The sequence below is a fragment of the Hippocampus guttulatus genome, chromosome 12 (genome assembly GCF_054856545.1).
Source record: "Hippocampus guttulatus isolate MCC_2025c chromosome 12, RoL_Hgut_1.0, whole genome shotgun sequence".
NCBI lineage: Eukaryota > Metazoa > Chordata > Actinopteri > Syngnathiformes > Syngnathidae > Hippocampus > Hippocampus guttulatus.
In genome coordinates, this window is record NC_141272.1 from 17,906,354 (window position 1) to 17,933,842 (window position 27,489).

The 27,489-nt window shown below is 42.6% G+C and overlaps 1 protein-coding gene across 1 annotated transcript; it reads left to right on the plus strand.

The window, feature by feature from the left end:
* The first annotated feature begins 4,358 nt into the window (after window positions 1-4,358).
* phf12b (PHD finger protein 12b) lies at window positions 4,359-26,724 on the plus strand. Its single transcript, XM_086125939.1, has 15 exons — window positions 4,359-5,052; window positions 5,360-5,541; window positions 7,056-7,128; window positions 7,242-7,698; window positions 7,811-7,931; window positions 8,047-8,179; window positions 8,265-8,429; window positions 8,526-8,669; window positions 14,027-14,714; window positions 19,917-20,015; window positions 20,103-20,246; window positions 20,319-20,414; window positions 23,882-23,964; window positions 24,043-24,181; window positions 25,066-26,724. The coding sequence occupies exons 1-15, from the start codon at window positions 4,987-4,989 to the stop codon at window positions 25,503-25,505; spliced, it is 3,030 nt and encodes a 1,009-aa protein (XP_085982065.1). The 5' UTR covers window positions 4,359-4,986; the 3' UTR covers window positions 25,506-26,724.
* Window positions 26,725-27,489: the final 765 nt, after the last annotated feature.

Here is a 27,489-nt window from a genome sequence, read left to right on the forward strand (position 1 = left end):
TTCTCTGATTTATTCAATGCCGCTGGCACCGCCCATTAAAAAGTGGGTGGAGTAAACCTAAATCCTTTTCTTTCCCCCTGAATTTGAACTGCCAGGTCACATAAGAGTAGGGTCTACTCTTCACACTTCTTTCATTGTTAAAATCTCGCGACACACCACTAGCTAAAAACGTGGGGGGGGGGGGCGCTTATTGAAAATGAACGTATTATATTGTTACTATAACCGTTTTTAACATTGAAGAATGACGTTGTAACAGCTTGAATTGGAATCAAATGAACACAAAGAAAAAAGTATTTTCTCATCTTTCATATTTATTGTTTCACCGTTGTCCTGCATTCATGCGTCACAAATTCACTTGTCTCTCGTCTAAACCAGTGTTTTTCAACCCCTGTGCCGCTGCACCTGCCGCAAGAGATTGTCAGGTGTGCCGGGGGAAAATATCCAATTTAATGCCTGTGCAGTCTATCGCCCAGAAAGTAATCGTGTAGTACCCTCCCATACCGCTAGGGAGCAGCAACAGCTTGCCAATTGCCTTGTGTTTATTCAAATAAGCTTTTCCCCCCCACACACATTTTAGCTAGTGGTGTGTCGCGAGATTTTAACAATGAAAGAAGTGTGCCTTGGCTCAAAAAGTTTGAAAAACACTGGTCTAAACATAAGGCAATTGGCTAGCTGTTGCTGCTACCTAGCGGTATATGAGGGTACTACACGATTTCTTTTTGTGCGATAGACTGCACAGGCATAAAAATTGGATATTTTCCCGCGCCACACCTGACAATGTCTTGCGGTACACTGGTGTGCCGCGGCACAGGGGTTGAAAAACACTGGTCTAGACTAAATTTAGCACAAGTCTACATTCAGCACATTTTCCAGATAAATAGGTCTTGCTGATCGAAACGTATTAGTTGATTGTCAGTCTAATGGTGGTTTTCTCCAAAACAGATCGGCATGATTTTATTGTGTGAGTCATGATATGGACCACAGTCTGTTCAATTGTAAATTACTCAAGAACGTCAACCATGAACACTATTTGTGAATTTCTGAGAACAAATGATAAATTCATAACAGTAATTGACAGTCACGTGAAATTAGAACTTGACTCGCGAAGGAGTATGTGTGCGACGTGAACGAACATCTCTCGCCAAACAGTGCAGTGCGAATTTCTGGCCAGTTGAGGCTGCTGGCCGAGAGAGGGAGGGCGGCCAGTCAAAGTGTTACTGTAAGTGTGAAACTTTATTTAAAACACTGTATCACGGATATAGTTTTATGTATAGATGTATACATTCCTTTATGAACTCTACAACAACGTTTCCTAAACGTTATTGAGCCAAGGCACTTATTCCGCAACAGGAAAAAAAAAAAGAATAAATCACTGAACATCACTTCACCAATTCACCAAAAGTGGATACACAAGTTAACTATGTACCTTTCGTTTTCTTGCGGGAAAAAGCATGCTTGTTACTGTATGTGGGTGGCAACTTGGCATAGATCAATTAACATCACATTTTTTATTAGAGGAAATAATTTTTAGTTCAAATAATAAAATGGACATTGATAATTTCCTGTGGCGTTTCCCAACCTTTATTGAGCCAAGGTACATATCTCCAATCGGATTTTTTAAGGCACAGCATTTGGCAAAACGATTTAAAAAAAAGCGGAATCAGAGGTTAATTATCTACTTTCTGGCATTAGTGGAAAAACATTTTATTGTTTTGCCTATTATTATACGTGGTTGGTATAAATCAATTAATGACACATTTTTATCGAAAGTAATTTTAGTCAAAATAATAAAATTTACAATTGAAAATTTACCACGGCACACCTGATGATCTCTCCTGGCACGCTATGTGCCAGGGCACACCGGTTGGGAATCACTGCTTTGGAGTAATTCACACAGTGTGAATAAAAAATGGTTACAATTTCCTTGCTCGTATGAATGCGGTGTATGTGACGTCAAATTTCGGAGGCTGCACTGACTGTGAAATCATTTCTATTATTTCCAGTTGTAGTGACATCTAATCTCTGATTTCAGTGCGTACATAATGCAAAAGCGACACTGCATTTGAGGGAAGTGACTATTTATTTGAGAAAGGAATTTAGTTTTGACACATGGGTAAACTTTTTGGGGGAGAAATATGAGCTTTTGCAAGTGATCCATGTTGTGCTGAAGCATCCAGGTTATGTTGGCAAAAGTACAGTACTCAGTGAAGGCCGTATTCTGCTGTTTTTCTATCTATCTATCTCCATTTACCAGTATGGATGTGCGTCTCTGTTGCCATGTCGTCGTCTATTCCTCTGGATAAAAAAAATTATTTGGCGTGTGTTTCAGACACATTTTAAGATGTTCAAGTCTCACCTCAGTTTGCGCCAGTCGTTGCTTAAAATCAGAAATTCTTCCAGTCGTCTGGCTGCTGACCGACTGTAGTATATGCACTGTCCGAAAGGAAGTGGTAGGATAGAGCAACAGCGTCATCCTACGATAAAATTACGGAATTACTACAGAGGAGGCCATTTCCCGCGAGTAACCCGTTAAAAAGTACAGTACTGTAATTAGGAACGAAATCCTCGTCTCAAAATATTACAGAATTGTAATTTGAATACATTTGATTACTTTTGAATGACTCCATAATTAATTTAAAATAAATGTCATGACTTTTGGATCACTACAAAAAGAAATATAAAGACAATTACCGTAAAAAAAAAACTATGTATGATATATAGTTTTACATATTTGTCTGGTCTTTTCTGTTTTATGGCTGTTAAATATGCATTGCTGGTTGTGGAATGCTGGAGGGAGCCGCAATTCAAATCCAAAGCGTGAGAGAGACACTTGTGCACCATGCAAACCAATTGTGCACCATGCTGCAGAGATGGATAGATGGATGAATGGTGAATACATAGATAGGTAGATCGATAGATAGACAGATACTCGGGCTTGAGTACTCAAATCCATTTTATTTTTTTGTTGAATCAGAATCACAAAATATTTTTATTGACTCGACCGAGTCCAACTTTGTTTTTATTCCTCGAAAAAAAAAATATATATATATATACACACACACACACACACACACACACACACACACACACACACACACACACACTGACTAAGAAAGCCGTTGTAGTGGATGTAGCGGTCCCAAGTGAAGGAAACATCAGAAAGAGGGAACACGAGAAACTCGAGAAATACCAAGGGCTCAGAGAGGAGCTGGAGAGAGCCTGGAAGGTAAAGGTGACAGTCGTGCCTGTGATGGTCAAAGCACTCGGGGCAGTGACCCCCAAACTAGATGAGTGGTTGCAACAGATCCCGGGAACAACATCGGACATCTCAGTCCAGAATACTGCAGCAAGAATACTGCGCAGAACCCTGTGTGTGTGTGTGTGTTGTATGTATATTGGTATATATGGTGTGTACTGTAATTATATTTAGTTATGGGTGTATATCGTAGTCTATGAATATTCTTTATTATTGTTGATATATTGATCGTGAAATACAGATTGGAGGGTAAGATCTGATAAGTTTGTACTATTTCCTGCTCCTTTTCGAAGATGTAAATCGCAGGTATCAAACTCAAGGCCCGGGGGCCAGAACTGGCCCGCCACATCATTTTATGTGTATCCCCCAAAGCAAATCAAACATGTCAACTTCCATGATGCTCGCTAAAATCTCTCATATGTAATAAATAAGAGACATGTTGTGAGTATTTTCTTGTAACCAAACCCCTCATAACATTTACAAACAATAGTTCAATAAACCGTTAGGACTGAAACCAAATTTTAAAAAGTCAATAATAACGGGCCCTCCAAGGGAAACGGTAGCTAAAATGTGGCCAACGACAAAAATGAGTTTGACACCCCTGATGTAAATGATCAGGTCATTCACTAAGTTTTCAATTGTGTTTTTGAGTCTAATTGTTGAATCAAATTTGCAACTACTCGGCAGAGCACTTGTCTCCACCCCACAGTTTCCTGCCGAGTGCCTACACTACTTCTTTTTTTTTTGTCTTCCACAACCACCAGAATTGATCGAGATGTTCCACGGAATGAGTGGGTTACAACAGGAGACAGCCTATTCCGATCAAAATGTCAACAATGTCGTCTTGTTGTGAATGTTTGGCAAACAATGACATATACGGCTGTGTGGGCGCTGTTCACTGGGTAAAGCATTGTTTCAAAAACGATTTGGGGTAAAACAGAAGCGTTTAATTTATCTATATTTGTTTACTCTGTGACACGTATTAGTAACCGGAAATAACGAAAAACACCCTCGACCAAACGACCATTCGCTTTCTTGTCATTAGCGCACCAGCTCCATTGCGCATGCTCGACCGGCGATTCGCGGTTGCGCCAAAGGGGGAGAGGATGTTGCTAGCAGCCAGTGTAGATGCACTGCCGTTTTCACAACAATAACATCATCAAAATTTCCATCCTTGCTTACATTTTCAGTGGATTCTATTGCAAACGCTTCTGGAAGTCGTGCAAGTTGGATCGCATCTGCTCATTTGGGGGTTATGTTTTGGGACTACGTCCGCTGTTGACAATGGGAGCGGAGGGGTTTGCAGATTTACAAAGCTCATTTTTGCAGGAGCAGAAACAAGAATCATGGCTGGCCAGCTAGGCCGCAGACGGAGGTTTTGTAGCAAACAGCAGGCGTATTTGGATACAAGATACGCCATATTGGATTGCTCTTACCGCTAAAAGCTGGCTCAAAGAACCCAGTGTTTTAAAACGCGATTGTCGCTCAGTTTGGTTGTTGTGTGACGTGTAAGACAAGCTAACGAGTCCGCTAGCCCCACAACCTTGACTGCTCGACGTCTTCGTTAGCCCATTAGCCGGCTAACGATAGCCAGCGTTTCTTGGGCAACAGTCCGTTGTTCAGTTTATTTTAAAAATACGTAGTGCGACGTTGTTAGGCCAACACTCATTATCGTGTGCCTAGTAGTAACTAGGATCGCCCATTTAATTTGTTACTTTTGCCCCGGATGAATGTGGGACAAAATGGAGACCCCGACGATTGTGTACGATTTGGATACATCTGGGGGCTTAATGGAGGTAAGGTTTCTCGGCCCAAAAGCCCACTTTACATTGAAGTACTCTTATAAATACATATGCTAGCATCTATGCCAATAAATATACAATTGACCATTTATATTTGGAGCGTCCTTGTGTATTGTACCGTGTTTCCTATCAACCTAGTAGTGTAAATGGAAGGGGTTTTATGGAGGCCACAGCAACGACCCATAAAGCCTTACTTGGAACGGCAACCGCGGACATAGTGCTGAACGCAGCGGCACTATATGAATAAATAAGTACAGTATGCTGAAAATGAGTGACCGACTAGTGCAAAACACGTCCACAGCAAATACAGACACTTCTGGCGCCCCCGAAGTCCGAGGAGGTCGAAAAGAGAAGTCGGAAGTTGGGAAGAGACGTCCGGAGAAGCGGCAGGGCCACCAACCACGACACCTGCGATAGTTGCCGAGAAGGGGGGGATTTGTTGTGCTGTGATCACTGCCCTGCAGCCTTCCACCTCCAGTGCTGGTAAGTTGTCATTATTTTCTCAACCTGAAAGATTGATTACTCTGAAACCAAATGCGCTTGCTAAAACTCCTTACGGGCGTCATGTACGCTGCCTGCTCCCCACCCTCAAGAAGGCGTTAGTCATTAGAAACAAGAATCATGGCTTTTTCAGGAAATTGTTGCGTATTTTGTTGCTGTAAATATTTCACTGTTGTGAAGCAACACGGACTGCCCCCACTCACATGAACATGTTTTGCGCGGTTACCTATTAATTTAAACGGCGCTATGTCCAGTGCAGTTATCGACGTACTGCATATTGACATTTCTCAATGCATTCCCTGCCCAATAGTACCCTCGCTCAAATGCAGGAGTTGATTGGAATGCCTGTAGAAAAGCTAAATGCGTTGTGTGGCACGATGGATATGAATATCTATTTCTGTCATTCATTTTCTCTCATCCGTGCGCCTTTTGTTGGTTGTCTGTGGAGTTCAATGTAACGTTAAGCCGGCCATCCCACTCTGACGCGCTGCAGCCTCGGCTAAAAACGGTGTCTGTTTACAATGTGGCGACCTCCCTGCTCCTTTCTCATCTAACGCCATATTACTAAGATTTTGAAAACGGAGCATGTGGTGGTGGCGGGTGGGGCATCTCCCAATGACAAATAGAAAATAAAATGTATTTTTAGGATTGTTCCACCATAAATCATCTTTTGAAGAATGTGTTTGCTACCACTTAGCATTGTTCAACTGCTAACAGCTTTGCAACTTGGGCATTGGTACATAGCTGCACAGACCACACGGCAAGAGCAATCTTGACATACTGTCATGGTTGTGAAGCCTTCCATTTGAGCTGCTCCTTTATTTGTCTTTTTCTGCTGGTGACCATTTTTCATATCTTAAATGCAGTGGCATATCTTGATCACATTTTGCTTGTTACTTTCTCTTACAGCTGTCCACTATGACTCTACCTTAAATTGAACTTCCTTAGGCTCTTTGTTATGTTTAATACAAACAGCATTAGTTCATCCTTTTTTAAATCTCAATTTAGAAATATAAAGCTTTTCGGTGCAAAGGCCTTAATATTTCTGTTACACGCTTGTTGACACATACAAAATGTGAATATGAAAGTCAAATTAACCGGTCAATTTAAAGAATAAATAATCATCTTTTCAAACATAATGTGTTTAGCAGGTCAGCGTGAATCAACATTATACTGTGGCCTCTACCAACAGCACACAAAACTTTTTTTTCCTCAATATTATGTTGAGTGCAATTTCTATTCATATTGGCCAGATGTTTATCTCAATATGCCCAGCCCTATGCCTGCAAGCCATTTGGTGCTCATCAGCAGGCATTTCTAAAACATAGTTCTGTTCAATAAATAGAGTATGAATGTCCTTGCCAATTGGGAGTGTTTTTTTTTTAACTCATAATGTTTTTTAAAAATATTTATTTAAGGCCATGCATATGTGCTATTCCATTTGAAACCTAACTACTGGCTTGCTGACTGATTTTTTTTTCTTTTTTAAACCATAGTGACCCACCCCTCAGTGAAGAGAAGCTTCCTCCAGGAGAATGGATGTGTCACCGCTGCAATGTACGAAAAAAGGTGAGTGTTGTTCACCGATAAAATTTCAGCCCTTCCACCAAACCTGTTTGCATTGCTTTAGACAAAACAATATCCTGATAACGGTTGAATGTTTTTCTAATTGTCTCTTTCAGAAGCGAGAGCAAAAGTCTGAACAGACGAATGGGCTGCTGGAAAAGTCCTGTGCTAAGCGCACTTCCTCTCCAACTATGGAGCTGGAGCTTGGCGCCGGCCCACTGCGTCTTGATGGCCTCCCTCCAGGGGCTGGAGCCGCAGGGCCTGGTCTTCGCGTGGCCCAGGTACGCCTCTTGGACCGTAGGAGTAGCAGCAGGCCAAGCAGCCGCCCAGGCACGCCAACTTCCAATACTTCGTCGACCCCTACCCCCTCAGAGGAGCAGAATGATGGAGAAGAGGAGGTAGCTGAGCCTGAGGATGATGTTCAGGGCACTGAGCTTGAAAATACCGAATTGTCTTCTCCAACCCCGCGTCTTCTCAAGAGGCCCTTTCAGCTGCTCATAGCTGCCGCTATGGAGAGAAATCCTACCCAGTTTCAGCTACCCAGTGAACTTACGTGTACTACTGCATTGCCAGGTTGGTCGGTACCTAAGAAGCATTGTCAAATGAAAGTCAGTTACTGCGGTTCTGTCTTCTAATAGGTTCACCACTTAAGCAGTTTGATAACAATCCCGTTATCTTTGTTCAGGCAGCAGTAAACGAAGGAAAAAGGAAGAATTACTTGGGAGGCCCTTCAGGCGACCGCAATATGAACTAGATCCTAATGGTCTGGTGCCGTTACCAGTCAAAGTCTGTTTTTCATGCAACAGGTATTCTGATGTACCATCGTATGTACAGATGTATACACAAATCTGTTATATTCTTGAATTTTTATTTTTATTTTTTTGGTCGGGTCTATTTATTTATTTATTTTACTTCCCATAGGAGTTGCAGGTTGGCTCCCTTGATACAGTGCGACTACTGTCCTCTCCTCTTCCACACGGATTGTCTGGACCCACCACTTACAGCTTTACCTGCTGGAAAATGGATGTGCCCAAATCATGTTGAGCATTTAGTGGTGAGTGGTGTGGAACTGCAAGTAACTGCTTCTCAGTTTAAATACAATGCTTATCTTTCCTTTCCAAAATGTTTTTGTTGCTCAGCTAAAACAGAGGAGCCTGAGCCTGTCCAGTCGATGTCAGCTTTTTGATGAGTTTCAGGACAGAATGTCCCAGCATGCTGTCAAGTTGGACTTCCTGCGCAGAGTCCATCGGCAGTTTTCACCAAACCGTCGGACCACTCAGCAGTGCAACAAAAAGACTATCAAGGTAGACTGCACCTCACTACACTGTGTGTTTTTGTATCTATTCAGATAAAGCGGAAGATTTCAGAAAGTGCCTGCTGCAATTGCTGTTTGGTTTCAGGTACCCGATGCCATCAAGTCTCAGTACAGGAATCCCCCCTCCATTCTACATCCTGCAGGGGTACGCCAATTGGAGCTAGTTTGTAGTGGTGTCCCTGAACGTCCGTCCACAAATCACCTCACCACAGATGCTGAGCAGCAGGAGGTAGGAATCAAATATGATAGGGGTTACCAATCATTGACATTTTAACGTAGATTTTCAAATGAAAGCATGATTACTGGAACAACGGTCAGTTGTTATGTCAAAGACACTGTTCAGTTAACATTAGGTGTTTGAGAAACAGTTGATTCTTAGTTGTCCTGCAATGCATAAATGAATCTGATTGGTGACAGAATTTTAAGAATGCAATTTACTCTGGCAAAAACGAGAAAGTAATTCTGAAGCGCAGCAGCCGCTGGATGGTCTCTGTCGTTCTTATAACAACATACTGATAGGAATGTGCCATATTGTTCTGTCAACAATAATCCAGAGACACTATTTTACACAATACAAAATATGATGTGTTGGAAGTATCGCAAGTCACAATTACATGCCTAATAAGCTGTTGCCCATCCAACAAGCAACCCACATCTTAAGACCATATGCCATTGTGCTGCAAACAATTGCGAGTGTTTTTGTTGACAGCCAACGTTACATTTTTGTCAGGGTTCGTTCAGGGTTCGTTCAGGGTTGCGAATGTTCACCAAATGGTCCGCGACTTTCACCAGGATTTTTAGTGTAGATTGTCATTTTTTTTCTTGTTGCAACAAATTTTTTGAACATGTTCAAAATTGCGACAAGAAAATTCCAATCAAACATCTGGCCACCGTTTGAACATTTGCAACCGTGAATGAATCCTGACGAAAACGCAATCTATCGAATGCTCTATTGGAAAAACACAATTGTTTGCAGCTCAGTGGGAGCAGAGCAGCAATATGACAGCGTCCTGTGACAATTATCTTGTCCAGCAAAAGGGAGCAACTTAATAGCCACTCGTGGACTTCCAAAATACAGTGGAGCCTCGAGTCACTGTTTTTACAAAATTGACGGTATGTGTCATATGCACAGTACTGCATTTATGATATTCCAGCGTTTCTTTAAAAAAAAAAAAAAAAAAAAAGAAGGCTCTCTGGCATGGGTACCCAAGTTCGGTCCCCGAGAGCTCCTATCTAAACCTTTTTAGATGTGTCCCAAGGCTGGATAGGTGCTCTCGAGGACTGGACTTAGGTATCCCTGCTCGATGATGTGCCTCTCGCGCTTGCGAACCATGGCATAAATCAATCCAAGTGTACTGCACCTGTACTGTATCTTTGTTTAGGGCACCCACAACTGAATGACTGCTAAAAATAGCGTAAAAAGTATATGAAAGCTTATTACTATTGGGGAAAAAAAAGAAGGAACTGGTCACAAAACATGAGGATGATGTTCATATTCGTAATCTTGTTGTTTGGTTTGGCGAAATAAATAATTTGCACTATAATCAAGAACAAAGAAACAAGGGAGCAGATTTAGCCAAAGAACTGAGTGTGCTAACAAAGAAAATACCTCAACCCCTGGAGGAAGTGGAAAAATGACGTAAGGATTTGGATGAACGAGAAAGCACTTCACTGTGACAATAGGGGTGTTCACACGGCAAGATTTGGTCCGGTGCTACGCCGGGGCTGCCCCAGTAGAGCGTTCACACGTGCAAATTAGCTCCGGCGTAGCCCCGGAAAACAGCTTACACTGGAGCAAATTTGATCCACTTCAGGGAGGTGGTTTAAAAATTTGCTCCAGAGCAAATGCTCGTTTGCGAAGCAGCACCGATGTAAATTTGCACGTGTGAACGCAACTGGGTTAAATTTGCTCCAGAGCAAATGCTCGTGAAGAGTTGATTACGTATGGCAAGAATGCGTTGCTTTTGTGCTCTGTCGGACTTCCGTCATGTGTTTGTTTAATAACGACACAAGACTTGGCTGGTAATAGTAGCAAGCACCTCTTGGGTTATACCATCTCAACTAGAACGGGGGTGGGAATAGTCCCCAAACATCATCTTTCCTTTTGTAGGAGACTGGACTGTCTCGGAGTTGTTTGTGTAGTTTGTTCCTTTGTTGTGTGTTCACAACCCCCCGCCCCCCATATATAATTTATTTTGTGAATTCCTCTCTTGATTTTCTGTTTGGCGCATTATATGTTTGCTTTTCTGAGTGTCATTGAAGTCATTGTGGATTTACGTTTTCGGGGGCGGTCACTCTCGAACAGAAGGCACGGAGACCGAGAAGGAGAAGGACGTGCCTGTACAGTAGTCGCTTGAGTTGTGTATAAGTTTTAAAAAGAACCAACACGACAGCTCATTTGTTTTCTGTCGTTTTGCTCCACTGCAGAAACTGCCGTGTGAACGCAAGTGGGGCTGCACGTGTCAGCACGGCTGCCGGTGCTGACACGCTCAGCGGCTTTGTACGTGTGAACGCTCCACAAAATTTGCTGCGGTGTAAAATATATCGCAACAAAATACACCGGTGCAGCGCCGGAGCAAATGTGTGCCGTGTGAACACCCCTATTGTGAGTGAGTCCATTGCCCGTGAGGAGGCAAAGATGCTGCACGCAGACTTGCTTGCGAAAACGTCCGGTCCAAGTGGTGTTTTGAATTTTAAAGCCTGGTTAAAGAAATTTCAGAGGAATGGACTTCACAGTCTTGTTAGACACGGGGAGACTGCGAGTTCTAATAAACCGGCTGCAGGAGAATTTAGAGGAATGTTTGTGCAAAGTGAAGGCAACTTGCTTTTCAACTGCAACGAACAGGATTGTTTTGGACAAAAAAAATGCAGGGAAGACCCTTCTTCATCGAAGGGCTTGTACTTCCTGTCCGCAAACCAGGATAAGAGAGCCTTACACTTTTATTTTGTCCAAATGCAAGTGGTGACTGTAAGAAGAAACCACTTTTAATTTCTGACTTTGAAAGTCCTTTAAGCGCAATAATGTGATGAAGACTGAAACTTTCTGATATGTGGAAAGCAAATGCTAAAGCCTGGGTTAGAAGAATACTTTCTAAGGAGTTTGGTGACTGAGATTTTTGCACCAGCTGTCAACAGATATTTTACGTAGAAAGGTTTGCCCCTGGAGTGTCTTCTCATCGTGGATAATTCTGCTCATCTTCCGGACTTGGAAGAAGTGAAACAATGAGTTCAGTGAGGATGTGCGCGTGCATGTTTGTGCATGTGCGCGTGCGTGCCTCCTTCACCCTGCAATTTATGCTTTTTTTTTTTTTTTGTATGATCCAAAATAAAGCAATTGCCCCAATGGAAGGGCACATGACATGTTTTACACCTGATTCTGGTTTCACTTTGCTTGCCTTTCCTAAGGCAGACCTTCGTTGCGGTGTGGCTTTTGCTTGAGGCACATGGTGTTCGTGCACCGGGAGTCTCTTTGATGACTGCCTTTTTTGGGCGGGGGGGGGGGGGTCGGACGAAGTGTCATTTTTTTTCATCTCCCTTGTCATGCTTGGTGGAAGATTGTTTTCCCCCAAATCAATAATCCAGGGTGAATTGTTTTGGTTTGTACATGGCTGTACGTGTCTCGCTGCCACCTGCTGGACAGATTATAATGATTTACAATGCAGACAAGCCTGATCCTGAGTCAGAGGATGCATCACTTTTGCACACTATAATGCAAAAAAACGCAAAAGCCGTAAAAATACATCATATGTAGGCAGCCGTTTTTACAAGACGATTTTTATGTCATGGGGCATAAAAGAGTGAACCAAATAAAAGTGTTGGAAGTAGCTTGAAAACAAATCTATTAACTCTCTTGAAAGCTCCACTTTCCGAGTGTTGTCAAACACCGCCTCCTCCCTCAATCTGCAGGGGCTGTGTGGCATTATGTCACCTCAAGTTTAGGAGTCTGGATGTTGTTTTGATCGTAACATGTATAAATTAGTTAGTTGAGGCACATTTGAATAAGCCTGTTTTGTTTCAAATGGATCGCTGTAATACTCGGTTGCAGAAGGAACTGCGTCATTAATGTAAGTGTGTGCAGATTCATTTACGCCTATAAAACTGTTTTGTCAGCTTACAGTTTTGTTTATTCTTGCATTATCCATGACTCTAAAACCATGAAAAAGAGTTTGAGGATAGTCATGAAGGGTTGGCCGACACGCAGGCTAATGTGGATGGCTAGTGCAGGTGCCGTATCAATACCATTTTCATCAATGACTAATAAAGTTGAGATTTTTTTCAAGCATATTAGATTAGTGCTGGGACCTGGTTGTAGGGTGGGATGATGGTGTTGTGTTGATGTTTGTGGGCTACGGGATATGATCTTAAAATGCAGAGCTGCCCACTATCAGGGATTCTCTGTATTTTGGCACAGAAATCACAGAATTCTCACTCGTTTGGCCCGTAACACTGATTGTCATAAATATTTTTAAAAATCATGTGTTACATTGCTCAAACAAGTTGAAAACCAACCCAAATACTTTTGATAATCGCGATACGTTTGACAGCATGCCAAACCCAGAAAACAGGTGAGCCATGAGCTTTGCAATGCGAACCCGATGGGACTTCGACGACAGTTTCAATTGATAGCAGGGTGCGTTTCAGTGCGGCCTTTGTATCGGTCTGTCATGGTGAAGAAGGAACTGAGTCAAAAGGCGAAGCTCTCAATTTACTGGTCGATCCATGTTCCAACCCTCACCTATGGTCACGAGCTATGGGTCGTGACCGAAAGAACGAGATCTCGGACACAAGCAGCCGAAATGAGTTTTCTTCGCCGGTGTCCGGGCTTCTCCCTTAGAGATAAAGTGTGAAGCTCGATCATCCGGGAGGGGCTCAGAGTCAAGGCGCTTGTCCTCCACGTCGAGAGGAGCCAGATGAGGTGGCTCGGGCATCTGATTAGGATCCCTGGTAAGGCGTTCCGGGCATGTCCACCCGGCAGGAGGCCCCGGGGACGACCCAGGACATACTGGAGAGACTATTTCTCCCAGCTGGCCTGAAGAAAACAGAACAAGTAGAGGGGGGAGAAGAAGGAAGTCTGGGCTTCCTTGCAAAAGCTGTTGCCCCCGCGACCCAGATGGGCGCTATATACAGTTTTTATATATATATTGTCTATCTCTCTCTCATATATATCTATCGCCTCATTCAAAGTTTGTTTACACTGCAATTTACAACGTGTGTATGCGTGCATGTGCTGTAACGGGTCGATTGCGGGAGGTTCGTTGCTTGTAAAGTAGATCTTTGGTCAAAAAGGTTGGGCACCCCTGCTGTAGAGAGAAGGGGCGAAGAGGTGACTCTTGACATTGGTCTTCAGTCCCTTAGCCAATCAGGATGCAGAACACAATGCACTGGGAAAAAAACCATTAAAAAACTGCACTAAAAAATCTGTGAAACAGCGAACCCATGCCAGGTAAACCATGTAAAAGCGAGTGTTCACTGTACAAATATATTAAAATGATGTACAGTATATAAACATCCCTTACACAGCAAAGTATGCCATGATACGTAGAATTTAACATTTTAATTTGAATTTTGTCTCGATGTCTCAAACAGTGGCTTCAGGATGTCATCGCCCTCCAGTGCAGCATCATGCGACACTTGTCCACCAAGCAGAATATTTCATCCACGCCACCCTCAGCACAGTTGGACTCTGACAATAAAGACAGGTGCAAATCTTGTACAGCATCAGAGGATGTGAGAAGTCATCCCTCTTTACAACGGACTTCTCCTAGCCCCTACTCTAACCTCTGCAGTACAACCGATGACCCAGAGGAGTCCGCTCCAACACGGGACACATTAGCACAGCAGGTTGTTTCTAAATCGAGCATACCACCCTGCCAGAACTGTAGTAAACCTAATGGATCTCTAACAGAGGAGTGTCATCCTTCCAAAACAAATGGACCATTAGAGTTTAACAGTGAGTCCCAGTATTATGTACAGGAAATCCCACAGCACAGACTAAAGCCCTGCACAGCCACCCATGACTCAGCTGCTGCCTCTGACCTGGTGAACCACATAGGAAGCGAAACACTGAAAAAGGAGCCTGAGAGCACTACAGAAGCTTGCACTCCAAAATACTGCCCTGCATCCACGACTACCTGCTCTCAAAGCAACCAGCAGAACCATAGGACCCAGGCAGAGCTCCAGATTGAGTCTATGAGCAACAACGTAAAATCCTGTGACTCCATTACCAGCCAAGAGCAATATTCCAGCAACATTGAAACATCATCGCCAAGACCAGGTACACACTCAGGCAGTGATGCCAAACTTCTTTTTGTGACCGGTCACGTTGTTATATGCTTTCCCATCACAGTGCACTTAGGACGGTGGAACCAAATACATGTGTTGTATAATCGTCTCATCATATTGTTGGGCTGTCACTATCAAATCATTTTAACATGATATCTACTCACCATGTAGTACTTTCCAACTCACGATGCTGTGGTAACTACATTCTAAACAGCAAATACAGACGGTAGATGCGGTGGATTGCTGCCTCTGACAAAGAGGACCACGGTTCTAATCCCAGTCACAAATGGAAACATCCTAATGGGTAGGCTAGACCTTAATTCCTAGACACTGTTAAAATGAGTATGATGCATCAGGAAGGACATCCGGTGTAAAAACTATGCTAAACATATAATCACTGTGGTGATTCCTGACAGGACGTGCCTCTTACATGGGAAATTTCACTGACTACAGTGTGATCTTTCCACTAAGAAGTTCTACTAATAGACTGTGAATAAGTCATGAGTGGTTTCGATAGAGCTAACTGGACTAATATAGCCTGGAAATGTATTTGTGGATGCCATTCAATGGTGCCGGCAATACCCTGGACCCCAAAATTTGTGTCAACCATTTTTGCTCTATACACGCCTAATTGATGGTTCGCTAGTTGTAAAATCAGAAGTCAAGGAATATACTGTAGTTTGGTTATTTTTGTATTTATTGCAATAAGGGGCTTGGTAACAAAAAAAATGAGTGCAGTGTTTCAACATTATTAGAATTTAAAACACTTGGGAATTTTTGTACAGATTTCACCAAAAACACGAAATAGATGCACATGATTTGGTTTAGTGGGTCACATACATTTTTTTAAAGTGAAATTAGGTTGACATACCACCAAAAGTATATTACTATCTATGACGTGCGCAAAAGGCTTATCTGCACTGTATTTGTTTTCAGAGCAGTTAGTAACTAGATCACAAGTGATTCACATTTCCGGATGCTTACGTTCCACAAAAAACAAACAAAAAAAAACAGAAGACAAATCAATGGAATTTTTACTAGCTTTTTGCGACCCATAAGTTGAAAATTGTGATCTGGTTGTAGTGATCGTTTAGAGCAGGGGTCCCCAACCTTTTTTGCCCCACGGACCGGTTTATGTCAGACAATATTTTCAGGGACCGGCATTTAAGGTGTGGCGGAAATAATACAACAAAATAATATGGTATGAGCTGCATGAAAACTGTTGTGTTTTCAAAATATAATAATAAACACAAGGATCTGGCCGCAACACTCTGATCGCTATGGTAATGTTTAATGCCTTCAAAATACGATACAACGCAAATTCAAAGTGCATTAAAAATGACGACTCACCACAGCCCCGTGCTTGATTTTCTGCAACAAGACGGTCCCATCTCGGGGTAATCGGAGACAATGACACCTCAAGTGTGTGGTTTGTGTCCAGTCGACTCTGTAATTTTTTTTTAGTCGCCGTTGCTGCAGAAAACCCCCGCCTCACACAGGTAGGATGTCGGAAATAGCAACAGTGCTATTGTGGCGATCTCAGAGTATTCAGCCATAACTTTAATCCAGTTGTCTCTTTTAAGGCCGCCGTCATTTGCGATCTCCAGCAGTTTTTTTTTTTTTACTCATTTTGCGAGCTTCTGCGTTTTGTTTTGAGCGTAATCGGTCACGTGACGGAGAAGCGTGGCTTGACGTGTATCAAGCGTGACACAGACGGATGTAACGGAGAATCCGGTAAATTTTCAAACTAAAACATCTGTCGTATTCCGAAATAAATAAAACTGAATTAAGGCAAGTTCTTTCTGTGCGGCCCGGTACCAAATGCCCTGCGGACCGGTACCAGACCGGCGGTTAGGGACCCCTGGTTTAGAGCAGCGGTCCCCAACCTTTTTTGCCCAACGGACAGGTTTAATGTCAGACAATATTTTCAGGGTCCGTCTCAGTCACACCTTAAAGGCTTAAGGTTAACACACCTTAAAGGTATTTATCAGTCACACCTTAAAGGCTTAAGGTGTGACTGATAAATACAATAAAATAATATATGATCTGATCTACATGAAAACTGTGGTATTTTCAAAACATAACAAACACGTATTATGACACGAGGAACGTCCTATCTGGCCGCAACACTCTTCAAAATAAGATACGCCGCAAATACAAAGTGCATGAAAAATACAACTCACCATCGCCGCATATTATGCAGAGTGGGCTTGGTGCGTGGGAATCTCCCATTGAGATCCATATTTTTAGTAGGACCCCTGATACTCTGTATTAAATGTAGCCTCTTTTTCGTGCCTTCACCTGCGTCAAGAGTGATATACTATAGGCGGATATAACAGAGGATCCGGTAATTTTTCAAAATAAAAGATCTTTCAGAGTCCGAAATAAATAAAAGCGAAGTAATTTAAGTTATTTATTCTTTCTGTGCGGCCCAGTACCAAATGACCCACGGACCGGTGGTTGGGGACCGCTGGCTTAGAGCCCAGGACAGCGGCTCTTGAGGACCGACTTTGGACACCCCTGTACTAGATGGTTAACATACCTGTCAACTTGTACAGTTTCCCCGCATTTTATACGTTTTTTTTATCATTTCAAATCATGTACGGCAGGGGTGCCCATTACGTCGATCCTGATCTACCGGTAGATCTAAGACAGGTCCCAAGTAGATCCGAGGAGTGTCGAGGACAAAAAAACAAACAAACAACCATTTGTGTGTCTTTGTACATGTTAGAAATATTTTTTTTTTGTGTTAATGTACGCTGCACCCTAATCATCCTATCAGTCTCATTTTCACAAAAAAATATTTAAAAAATAAAATAAAGCAGGTAAATCTTGAATTTACGGTGGCACGTGATTACGTCACCGGAAGTTGTTAACGCTCAGCAGTCTGCAATTGCAGCTTGTGATCAGAGCTGTTGCACTCTATCTTTTATCGTCTTTATTCTCATTCAGAGTTTGCTTGGTGTACAACTCACCGAGGGCACGGGCAAAGAATAGGAATCTAGGAGGGCCCAGGGAAGCACTTTAAAACAGTACGTGTGAGCTACGATAGTTAACAGGCTGCAAAAGTGCATCGCATGCCTCAGTTTCAGGCTGTTTCTCATCATGGCGTGTGCGTGTGCGTGTGCGCGTGCCGGTAAGGGTAGATCCCGGGAGGTTAGTTGATCGAGAAGTAGATCTTCGGTCCAAAAAGTTTGGGCACCCCTGATGTACGGCATATTACAACTTTTATACGGGGGGGGGAAAAACAATTGTGAACCGATCTCACAAAGACCATTTTGGCTCAAATCCAGATCGTCTCACCCGCTGGTAGCCAACGACAATGCCGTTGTCGATCGCTACTATTGTCATGGCAAACCAGCAAAAGTAATCCTCAATCGTATATATATTTTTTTCATCGCTACATACGGTCGGATTGATAAAGCATGATGTGCGCATGTGCGGTAAGCCATTGTATTGGTTTTTGTTGCTTTGTAAGGGGCATCGTAATCATTTAGAAGGGCAGGTATTAGCCGAGGTTGACAGGTATGTGTTAATCTAATTTGCCATTGATTTGCATATACATTAAACCTTCGTTCATCTCGGGGGTTACGTAACGTTCTTTCTGTGATAAGTGGAAGTAGTCCTCTATTTTTTACAATTATTACGTATACAATACTGTATTGAATAAAAGTTCAACCATTTTCAGGCATTTCAAGCATTTAAAAAAAACAAATATAAACCTTTTCTTACAAAAAACTGACAGTCTTTTGAAACACTGTCCATTTCGTCGACATTGTGGGTTTTGTCATGGAGAAAATTTGGCAAGCTGTACAGCGTTGAGGCGTGGAGACTGTTGACATTCTACAGTCCCTTAGCCAATCAGAATGCGGAATACAATGCACTGTTGAAAAAAAACTGCATGGGAAAAATCCATGGAACAGTGAAGCCGTGAAAGATGAACTGTGTTATCGCCAGGGACGACGACTGTCGTGTATTTCTATCTCATGCATTTATTAGTGAACAGCCAGTCAGAACTAACAACCTTTTGCACGCAATTAATGGCCACATCATTCAAATCATGACACAAAAATCTCATCTTTACAACTCTAAACGCTGCTTTTTACTTAGCTTTAGTCCTGCTTATATCTTGAATTTGTTGAGCGAGGTTCTGGAGAGTGGATTTTCACTCCTCTCCCAAAGAAAAATCCCACCCCTGTCCCGGAACATAGTAAAAGAATCCTGTCCCGTTCAGCCTAACTCCCATTCCCGTGCCGCTCCTATTTTGGATGTCAGCTACATCAAATAAATAAACACAGTTAGTTTGTATCCCCTTTTCTTCTCATGGACTCTCAACATTTTTTTTCCGGTACTGGATAATACCGCTCTGATTTTCTTACATTTTAAATCCTGTACGCTCCCAATCCTGTGATTAAAGGTAAAATTGATGCCCATCTGGGAATCACATGGGTTCCCGAAAAAAAAATGCCAGCTTGTATTCTGGATCTGTGTGCATTTCATTCCATGAAACCAGAACTGTGGCTAGTATTATAAACAATGATTTATCAGCCATGTTGTTTGCTTGTTATGCTGTGAAAATAATGGATATTACTGGCATTGACTGCAAGAATCAAAATTTGTAAAGCTGCATAAACATTCTATTTATTATTCTATATATTATTACATTATATTATAGCCATTACGAAATTTGTATTCAGACATGACTCCTGACCACCCCTGGCTACCACATAGCTTTGCCACTGATTTTGATTGGTTTAGTTTGCTGTCCGTATTGTAGATGGATGAATGGGCTGCGAAATTGTCAGCCAGTCTCCTTGGGTCAAGTGGAGATAATTAATAATTAATCAGCACCAGAAAAAGCCCCCCAACCCTCCAAAACAAAGATGCCGGCCCACCGGGCGTCCACCCTGCCTGCCAGGTGGCAAGTCCAGCCCTGCCTCAAGTTAAAATGGGATCATACCATCAGGTGCTTTTGAACAAGTTAGCTGTGCAGTTACAAACACACCGGAAGCAAGTCAGTTGAGGTGTTGCATACAAGACAGACAGCTTTGACGATCAGACTTGAAGTTCTCGGGTTAAAATATATTTGAAGCTCGGAAGTGATGATCATTCTAAAAAGCACACTTTCTGAAATTATTTTGTTCTGTGGTCTTGGTGTCATGGCTGACTCCTTCTGTCATGGTGATCTCTGCAGATATGAAGGCTGGCTTGGGACTGACGGACACGTTGCTCTCGAGTTCACTTTCCTCCATCACTAACCTCTGCTTGAAAGATTGCACAGATGAAAATGGAGGTAGGTACATTCATTTTAGTTATGGGATTGCACAAGCGTAATCTGCTGGAATTGTCACGCTTCTATTTTCTTATGCATATCTTTTAGGGATCGAGCTGGCCATGCTAGATACAGGAATGATCAAGTTATTGGCATGGCAGAGGATCCAGCAGCTTTTCCCTTGTAAAGCCCCCAGTCCTCTACCCACAGACACAAGCGATGCTCCCAAGCCCCCTCCATCTCTCCCAGACTGTAAGACTTAAATATTGCTATCAAGTTTGATTTCATTCCACAGTTTTAATCTTGATTTCATTGTTTTTGCAGATCAGAAAAGTTTGAGAGCCCGGGCAGTCTTCTATCCACTGACGGGAAAAGGAAGGGCTGTTAACATGTGCTATAGGACGTTATACATAGGATCAGGTAAGTCAAATGTTAAGACAACAACTGTTACTCAAAACAACTTTTCCAATTCACGGACCATGTCAGTAGTCTCCTGAGCACTGACTCACTGAAGGTTAATCACTCTCAAAACAATACTGACAATTTCTCTTGCTCTCCCTCCCTCTCTCACTCCATCCATCCATTTTCTAATCCGCTTTATCCTCACAAGGGTTACGGGCGTGTTGGAGCCTATCCCAGATGTCTCTGGGCAGCAGGTGGGGTACACACTGAACTGGTTGCCAGCCAATCACACGGCACTCAGAGACAAACAACCACTTGCGCTCACAATCACACCGAGAGGCAATTTCGAGTATTCCATTAACCTGCCATGCATGCTTTTTGGAATGTGGGAGAAAACTGTAGAACCCGGAGAAAAGCTACGCAGGCAGGGGGAAAACATGTCAACTCCAAACAAGAAGGCCTCTCTCTCCATCTTCGTGCTAAAGCTACTTACAGAAGTGTAGCGCTTTCGCTGCCGTGGAGTCAATGATTATTCACTTATGCCATATAGAAAGTGGATCTAAAGCAAACCTTTGCCTTGGCGTCATTGGCCTCCTTATCTATCTAGCCGCAGCTCGTAAGTAGCGGAAGCTGCCCAAAATAGTTTGCAGCGAGAATTCCCAAATACCAAAGAGTGGAAAACAGCAAGGTGATGTGTGTACAATTTGGAGCATTCCCGTCACACTGGGCAGTGCGCAAGGAAGGGGACAGAGTAGTAGTAGAAATTGCCATGCATTACCGCAATTGGATGGCATATGCACACACCGCATGCCCACTCTGAAAAAACAACATAAAAATGCACCAGCAACAAGATGGGTAGACCCCTGTGTTTGGAAAAGGGAAATCACTGCCTGCCTACCATTGTACTATTCAGAAGCTTTCGTGTACCGTTTTGAAATGATGCTGCTGGATTTCTTTGTTTTGCCACTGCCATTGTTGCAATGCAGATCAAACAAGATTTGAATGAGATCAAACAAACAAGAGAGTGAGACAGAGAGTCGGTCCAGTGGTTAGTGCGTCGACCTCACAGTGCAGAGGTCGTGGGTTCGATCCCGGGCCTTCCTGTCCTCGCCTGCGTGGATTTTCTCTGGGTACTCAGGTTTCCCCCCCACATTCCAAAAACATGCATGGCAGGCTGATTGAACACTCGAAATTGTCCCTAGGTGTGAGTGTGAGCGTGAATGGTTGTTCTTCTATGTGTGCCCTGCGATTGGCTGGCAACTGGTTTCGAGTGTCCCCCCCGCCTACTGCCCGAGGACAGCTGGGATCGGCTCCAGCACCCCCCGCGACCCGCGATAAAGCGGCTCAGAAAATGAATGAGAATATATATATATAGATATATAGATTGATAGATATTTATATGTACACACACACACACACACATCTTAAAGGCTCTGATCGCTAGCTGCCGACGGCTGTCAACTTGTTGTCATGTGCTACCATGAGTTAAAAGTGACCTACTTTTTTTTTAATAGTTTTTTGTGGAAGTGAGACTGATAGGGTGCACATGCTGTAGCTTACACGAGCACAAAACATAATAATACATGCTCACACCTTTTTTCGCTCTCTCCCTGCAGTCTGTGGTCTACCAGTCGACCATACCGATGTAGACGTTACAACAAAGAATGCAATCAATTATTTCAGTATTCTTACAGTATTTTCAAACTGTAAATGTAAACGGCAACTTAGCATTCAGCATTGATGCTTCACACACACTTTCATTATTGATTTTTTCTCTCCTTGATGTAAAGGGGGATAGCAATACAGCCAGGTCCATAAATACTGGGAAATCAAGACAATTCTCATGTTTTTGGCTCGAAACAACACTGCAATGGATGTGAGATTTATTGATGTGCCTGAACTACAGACCCTCTGCTTTAATTTGTGGCTATTTGCAGTGAGGTTAATGATTATTTGAGCACCCTCCGATTCTGCCACCTAGAAATTAAGAAGGGGTCTGAAATTTTCCTCGTAAGGCCATGTGAGAGACAAAAGAAATACATCTCGGAATCACACGATTTTTAAATAATTTATCTGTTTGTGAGTGCTAAAAATAGGTACAGTGAAACTCCTCCACAACGAAACCTACATACCCCCTAATGTGAAAAAATCTTCATGCATTAACACCATTCCCACTCTCCTGCCGCCCACAGAATGAAAAAAACCCCCGTTGCGTTATACGAAATCTTTTTCTCTGCTCTTGCCTCGCGAAGAGATTCACTACAACGAAGTCTAATCCAACAGTGACCTCTACTGCTTCATTCGGAAACGGCAACAGCAACCACCACACTGGTTTACACAGTTCCGAGTTTCCTGAACGCAACATACTCATAGCTGCTCTGCCATTGGCTTACAGAGCATCATCCTGGCCTCCGATTGGCCAAGAGGGACCTCACTGTCTATATGTGAAGATACTGTAGCTAGATCCGTGGAAGATAGAGTGGAATGCATCCGATTAGCTGCTCAGAGTAAATTGCTTGTGGCTCGACGGACAGTCAAATAAACGAACGTTTTCTGGAATGCTTTACTTTGGCTCATTTCGCTGTCAATCAAAAGGAGATTCAGCATCAGCGAGATCATCCAATCATGAAGAAAAGCTAAGCTTCTGCACGCCCACTGTCCATAGACTCCCAGAAACGCTGAGCGTCTGATGGGCGGGACAAAACTAGCATTTATCCAATGACTCGTCTCGTTTCAATGCATTGGGACAACCGAACCTGAACTCTCTAGACGCCCAGCGTCCGCGCAGTCGATGCTCAGCGTCCACACAGTTTAAAGCACAGTGAAGCTGCGGGAATGAATGAGAAGAGAGTCGCGTCGTAACCAGTAATAAGAAGCTGATTCGGAACAAAAGTTGAGTGTGTTGTAGCGCATATTTCGTCAATGACATGTCCACACAATTGCACGTACACACATATATTTGATCACTTACTTTTTGACATTTTAGGGGAAGCTGAGCTTCCCCTGCAGTCTTAGAGCAATAGTTCAGTATTGTATAACTGTAAAAAATAAAGCTGACTATCAACTACCAAGTACAACTTTGTCAAATGTGCTATATGTGAAACATACATTTGAAAAACACATTTGAAATTTCATCCCTCTCACATTTTTTTTTTTTTTTTTTTTTTATAAACCCTACTTCACTGATTTCACTGGTTCTTTTTGGAGCGTCACCCCCGCGATAAACGAGGGATTACTGTATACAAATTTATACAAATTCCTACATCATCTTGATCGTTTCATTACAAATCCATTGTGTATAAAACAAAAAAAAAAGAGAATTGTGTTGATCTACCAAGATTTTTGAACCTGACTGTAGATTTGAAAATAACAGGACATCAAACAAATATAGTGACCAGCCTGCATTTTCCCTCCTTTTTGCATAGCTCATTTTGAACATACGGAAACAGTATGTTTAGTATTCCATATCTTCTTTTTAATTCAAGGTGCTGACATGGATGTGTGCCTTCCGAACTACGGTCATTGCAACTTCATATCGGGGAAACACGCCTGTATATTCTACGATGAGGTATGTAAAGCAAGTGGCTTTCATGATTCATGTTCATGCACGAGTGAATAAATGTGGTTTTGACGGGCACGCTTGTAGAACACCAAGCATTACGAGTTGCTGAACTACAGTGAGCATGGCACCACAGTGGACAACGTCCTCTACTCCTGTGACTTCTCTGAGAAAGCCTCACCTTCTCCACCCAGTGGCCTCGTGGCAAAAGTCCAAGGCATCATTCGTAAGTTCTTTGACCTTATTCACAAAGTGAGGGTTCTTTGGCAAAGGGCTTTATGTTGTTTCGTTTTTTTAACTTGCAAAATAATGAGACTTGATTCAGACATATTAGTTGGATTCAAGATGAGATGCGACTCTTTGTGATCCAAGAGATCCAAGATGGCGCTGTAGTTGGCAGCAGTTGTTGGCAAGTGCTCTTAAAGAGCTTTTTTTTTTCCCCTCCACATGGTGTTTGTTGTTACTTCATGTGGACCCGATGTGGACTGTTTTCAGCGTTTTCCTGGCCACGACATTTGTCAAAGGAGAAGAATCTGTGCTGGGTGGTTTCACCTTCTCGGCAGCACATGTGCACCAGCACTGATTTTGATTGGGAGGAATGTCGGCGCTATTTGACTGTCGATGGAGTGTGGATGTGTATTTGGAACTGAGAGTCGCCGCTTAAAAATTGAAATGGATTTATATAGGACAGGAGAAGTCAACCAATCTCTTTTTTTTGTCAATGGATGTGACAGCTTCTCAATTACTTTGAAACTCAGCTTGTAGCAGACGTGTGCACATTTTGAGCATGAGGTCTCTGATTCAGTGGTGAAAGGACACTTTGAATCTCTCCTTTCATCGAGAAGTGCTTCAAACAACAAAGCGTATGCAGGATAAGTGGTTAAGATTGCATGACTGTCCGTGTTGTTTGTCGTGTGTTTTATTATGTTTGTTATTTTATGTCAACTGTTTGTTCGCTTTGTTACAGCTGAAAGCCATTGTGAAAGCGCGAGATAAATAAAGACGTATAGCATCGACACTTTGCTTCAGTTTTGCAGAAATGCAGAGAGATCTGGCGTCCCACCCCCTCATCTTGTATTTTGTATTTATTTATTTATTTTAACCTCCCAGGTCGCAGCAAGAAGTGGACAGATGAAGAGGGTCCCGCGTCTGTGGTGGGATTGCTCCCAGCCGGCGGAGTGATGAGCAGCCACCCGCAAGGCGGCTTGGAGCAGTTGTGCAGCTGCAAGGCAAGCAGCTCAAGCCTAATTGGAGGCAGCGGAGCAGGCTGGGAGGGCACGGCCATGCTCCACCATGGGAGCTACATAAAACTGGGCTGCCTCCAGTTTGTGTTCAGCATCACAGAGTTTGCCGGTAAGCAGCCAAAGGAGGAAGACAGTACCGCACCTGCGACCGGTTGCACAAGCGGCAGCGCTTTTAGCCTCGCACAGACCACAATTGCACCACCTCCTCGCGACACTGCCACAGCCAGCAGCCCCTCCAGCCAGGATGAGATGGAGGCAGCGCCTTCCGACCAAGTGCTCACTCTGCAGTCAAACTCTGTCCCCTAACTCCAAACCGGAAGTCCCACACTCCCCCCTTGTTTTCGTTTCGCACCTTCTATGACACAAAGTAATGGTAAAGCTGCACAGTTGGCTGGCGGGCAGGGAAAATGATTTTGTTTTTTAGGTCATTGTTCATGATTTATATATTTGCATGAACATGGGAGTAAAATTGACAATCGCGTCTATTTTTTTTTTTTGAATGACTGACATCTGTTCATGTTAGACCGACTTTGAGCAAAGCGTCTTAGTCTATGCTCAGTTATTTTGCCAGTATATTATGTATGATGTAAACTTACTTTGTCAGTCTGTTTAGCACAAACGTCTAATTTTGTTGTTTTGACTTACATGCATTCTATATCCAGCTGCCTGTGTGCTCTGTTTGTATGGCAAAGTACACTACTTTTCACAACTTTGGGGCCATCCAGAAATGTCCTCATTCAAATAAATAAATAAAGCGCAATCTTCATGCAGGACCATCAAAATGTTTGGTGGTGAGGGGGTCACTTAGAAAGGTCGTTATTTTTAAATGGCGTCAACATTGAATTGATCAGATATACGGGCTTGACATTGTTAATGTGGTTTGAGGAAAAAAAAGCTGTTCGCTTTCAAAAATAACGACTTCCAAGTGACCGCCAAACTTTTGATGTGTGTTTGTGTGTGTGTATATATATGTCTATATGTATGTTATATTTATATATGTATATAGTTATATAGAATACTGTGTGTATATGCATGTGTGTGTGTGTGTGTATATATATATATATATATATATATACACACACATGTATTACATACACACACACATGCAGTATATCCTCCTGCCCACACACACACACGCACACACATATATATATAAAATCATGGCATTGGATGGGTGACTCCGGGGCTTTGAATGGTGGTGTACACGCTCATACGCTCTATGTACATCTTCTGTAAATATGTACGATTCAGTGCTTATCAATTGGAGGAGCATTGTATGTCATTTAGATTCCCCGTGTTTTGGCTTTTAACTGTACAGCCCATGAAATTTGTGATACTGTGTAGACGACCAGAGATTTTGTGATAAACCTTGTTCATAGTCTGTACTCTGCTATCATCCATCTGCACTATGCGGTGGTTTTAGCACTCGTTTTAACATCATGTGCTGCTCTGTATATAAGCGCTCTTTTTCTGTAGCTTCTCATCTCCTCATAACTGTAAATACATAAAGATTTTCTAAGTACAAGCTCACTGTATCTGTTGTGACCCTGCCTACCATCCCCACTGCCCCCAAGGATCTTCACTCCTGAGGATCATAACTGGGACCCAATGATTGCAGATGAAAATGTTCAAAGGAGTTAAGCATTTGAAATCATGTCCATTTAAATCTTTTTTCAGTTCACTCTCCTGTACCCCTTTACATGTGTGAGCATATGTGTATACACACACACACACACACACTGCCCTTAAGGTGTGTTCTTCAGCTTTGAATATTTTTAATTTTTCAAAATAATATAGGGCCAAATTTTTAAAAAGGAGCAAAATCCAACCTCAAATTTAAGTGCATTTATTCAATAGAGGAGAAAATGCCACATTGATAAATCTTTCTATTACATCTAATCATGTGTCACAATTACTAGCCCCCCTGATATTTATACTTTGTACAACCCCCCCCCCCTGTACCACTTTTCTACAATGTTACACAAGATGGAAGAATACATCAAGAGGGTTCTTTGACCATTCCTTTTTTCACAGTTTGTCAAATCAACCAGCGACCTGAGTCCTCCCCTCTGCACTTTTCTTTTAGCCCCTTCCATGAGTTTTTAGTGGGGTTGAGATCTGGGTATTGAGAGGACCATGGGAGGAGCTTGATTCTGTGTCTAGTGAACCATGTTGACAATTGTCAGTATGAGTGTATGCTTCTGCAATTAAAAAAAAAAAGCAGACATTTTCAGGCTTACTCAAGGACACGTTTTAAGCAGGGGTGCCAAAAATGATTGAAGGGCACTCT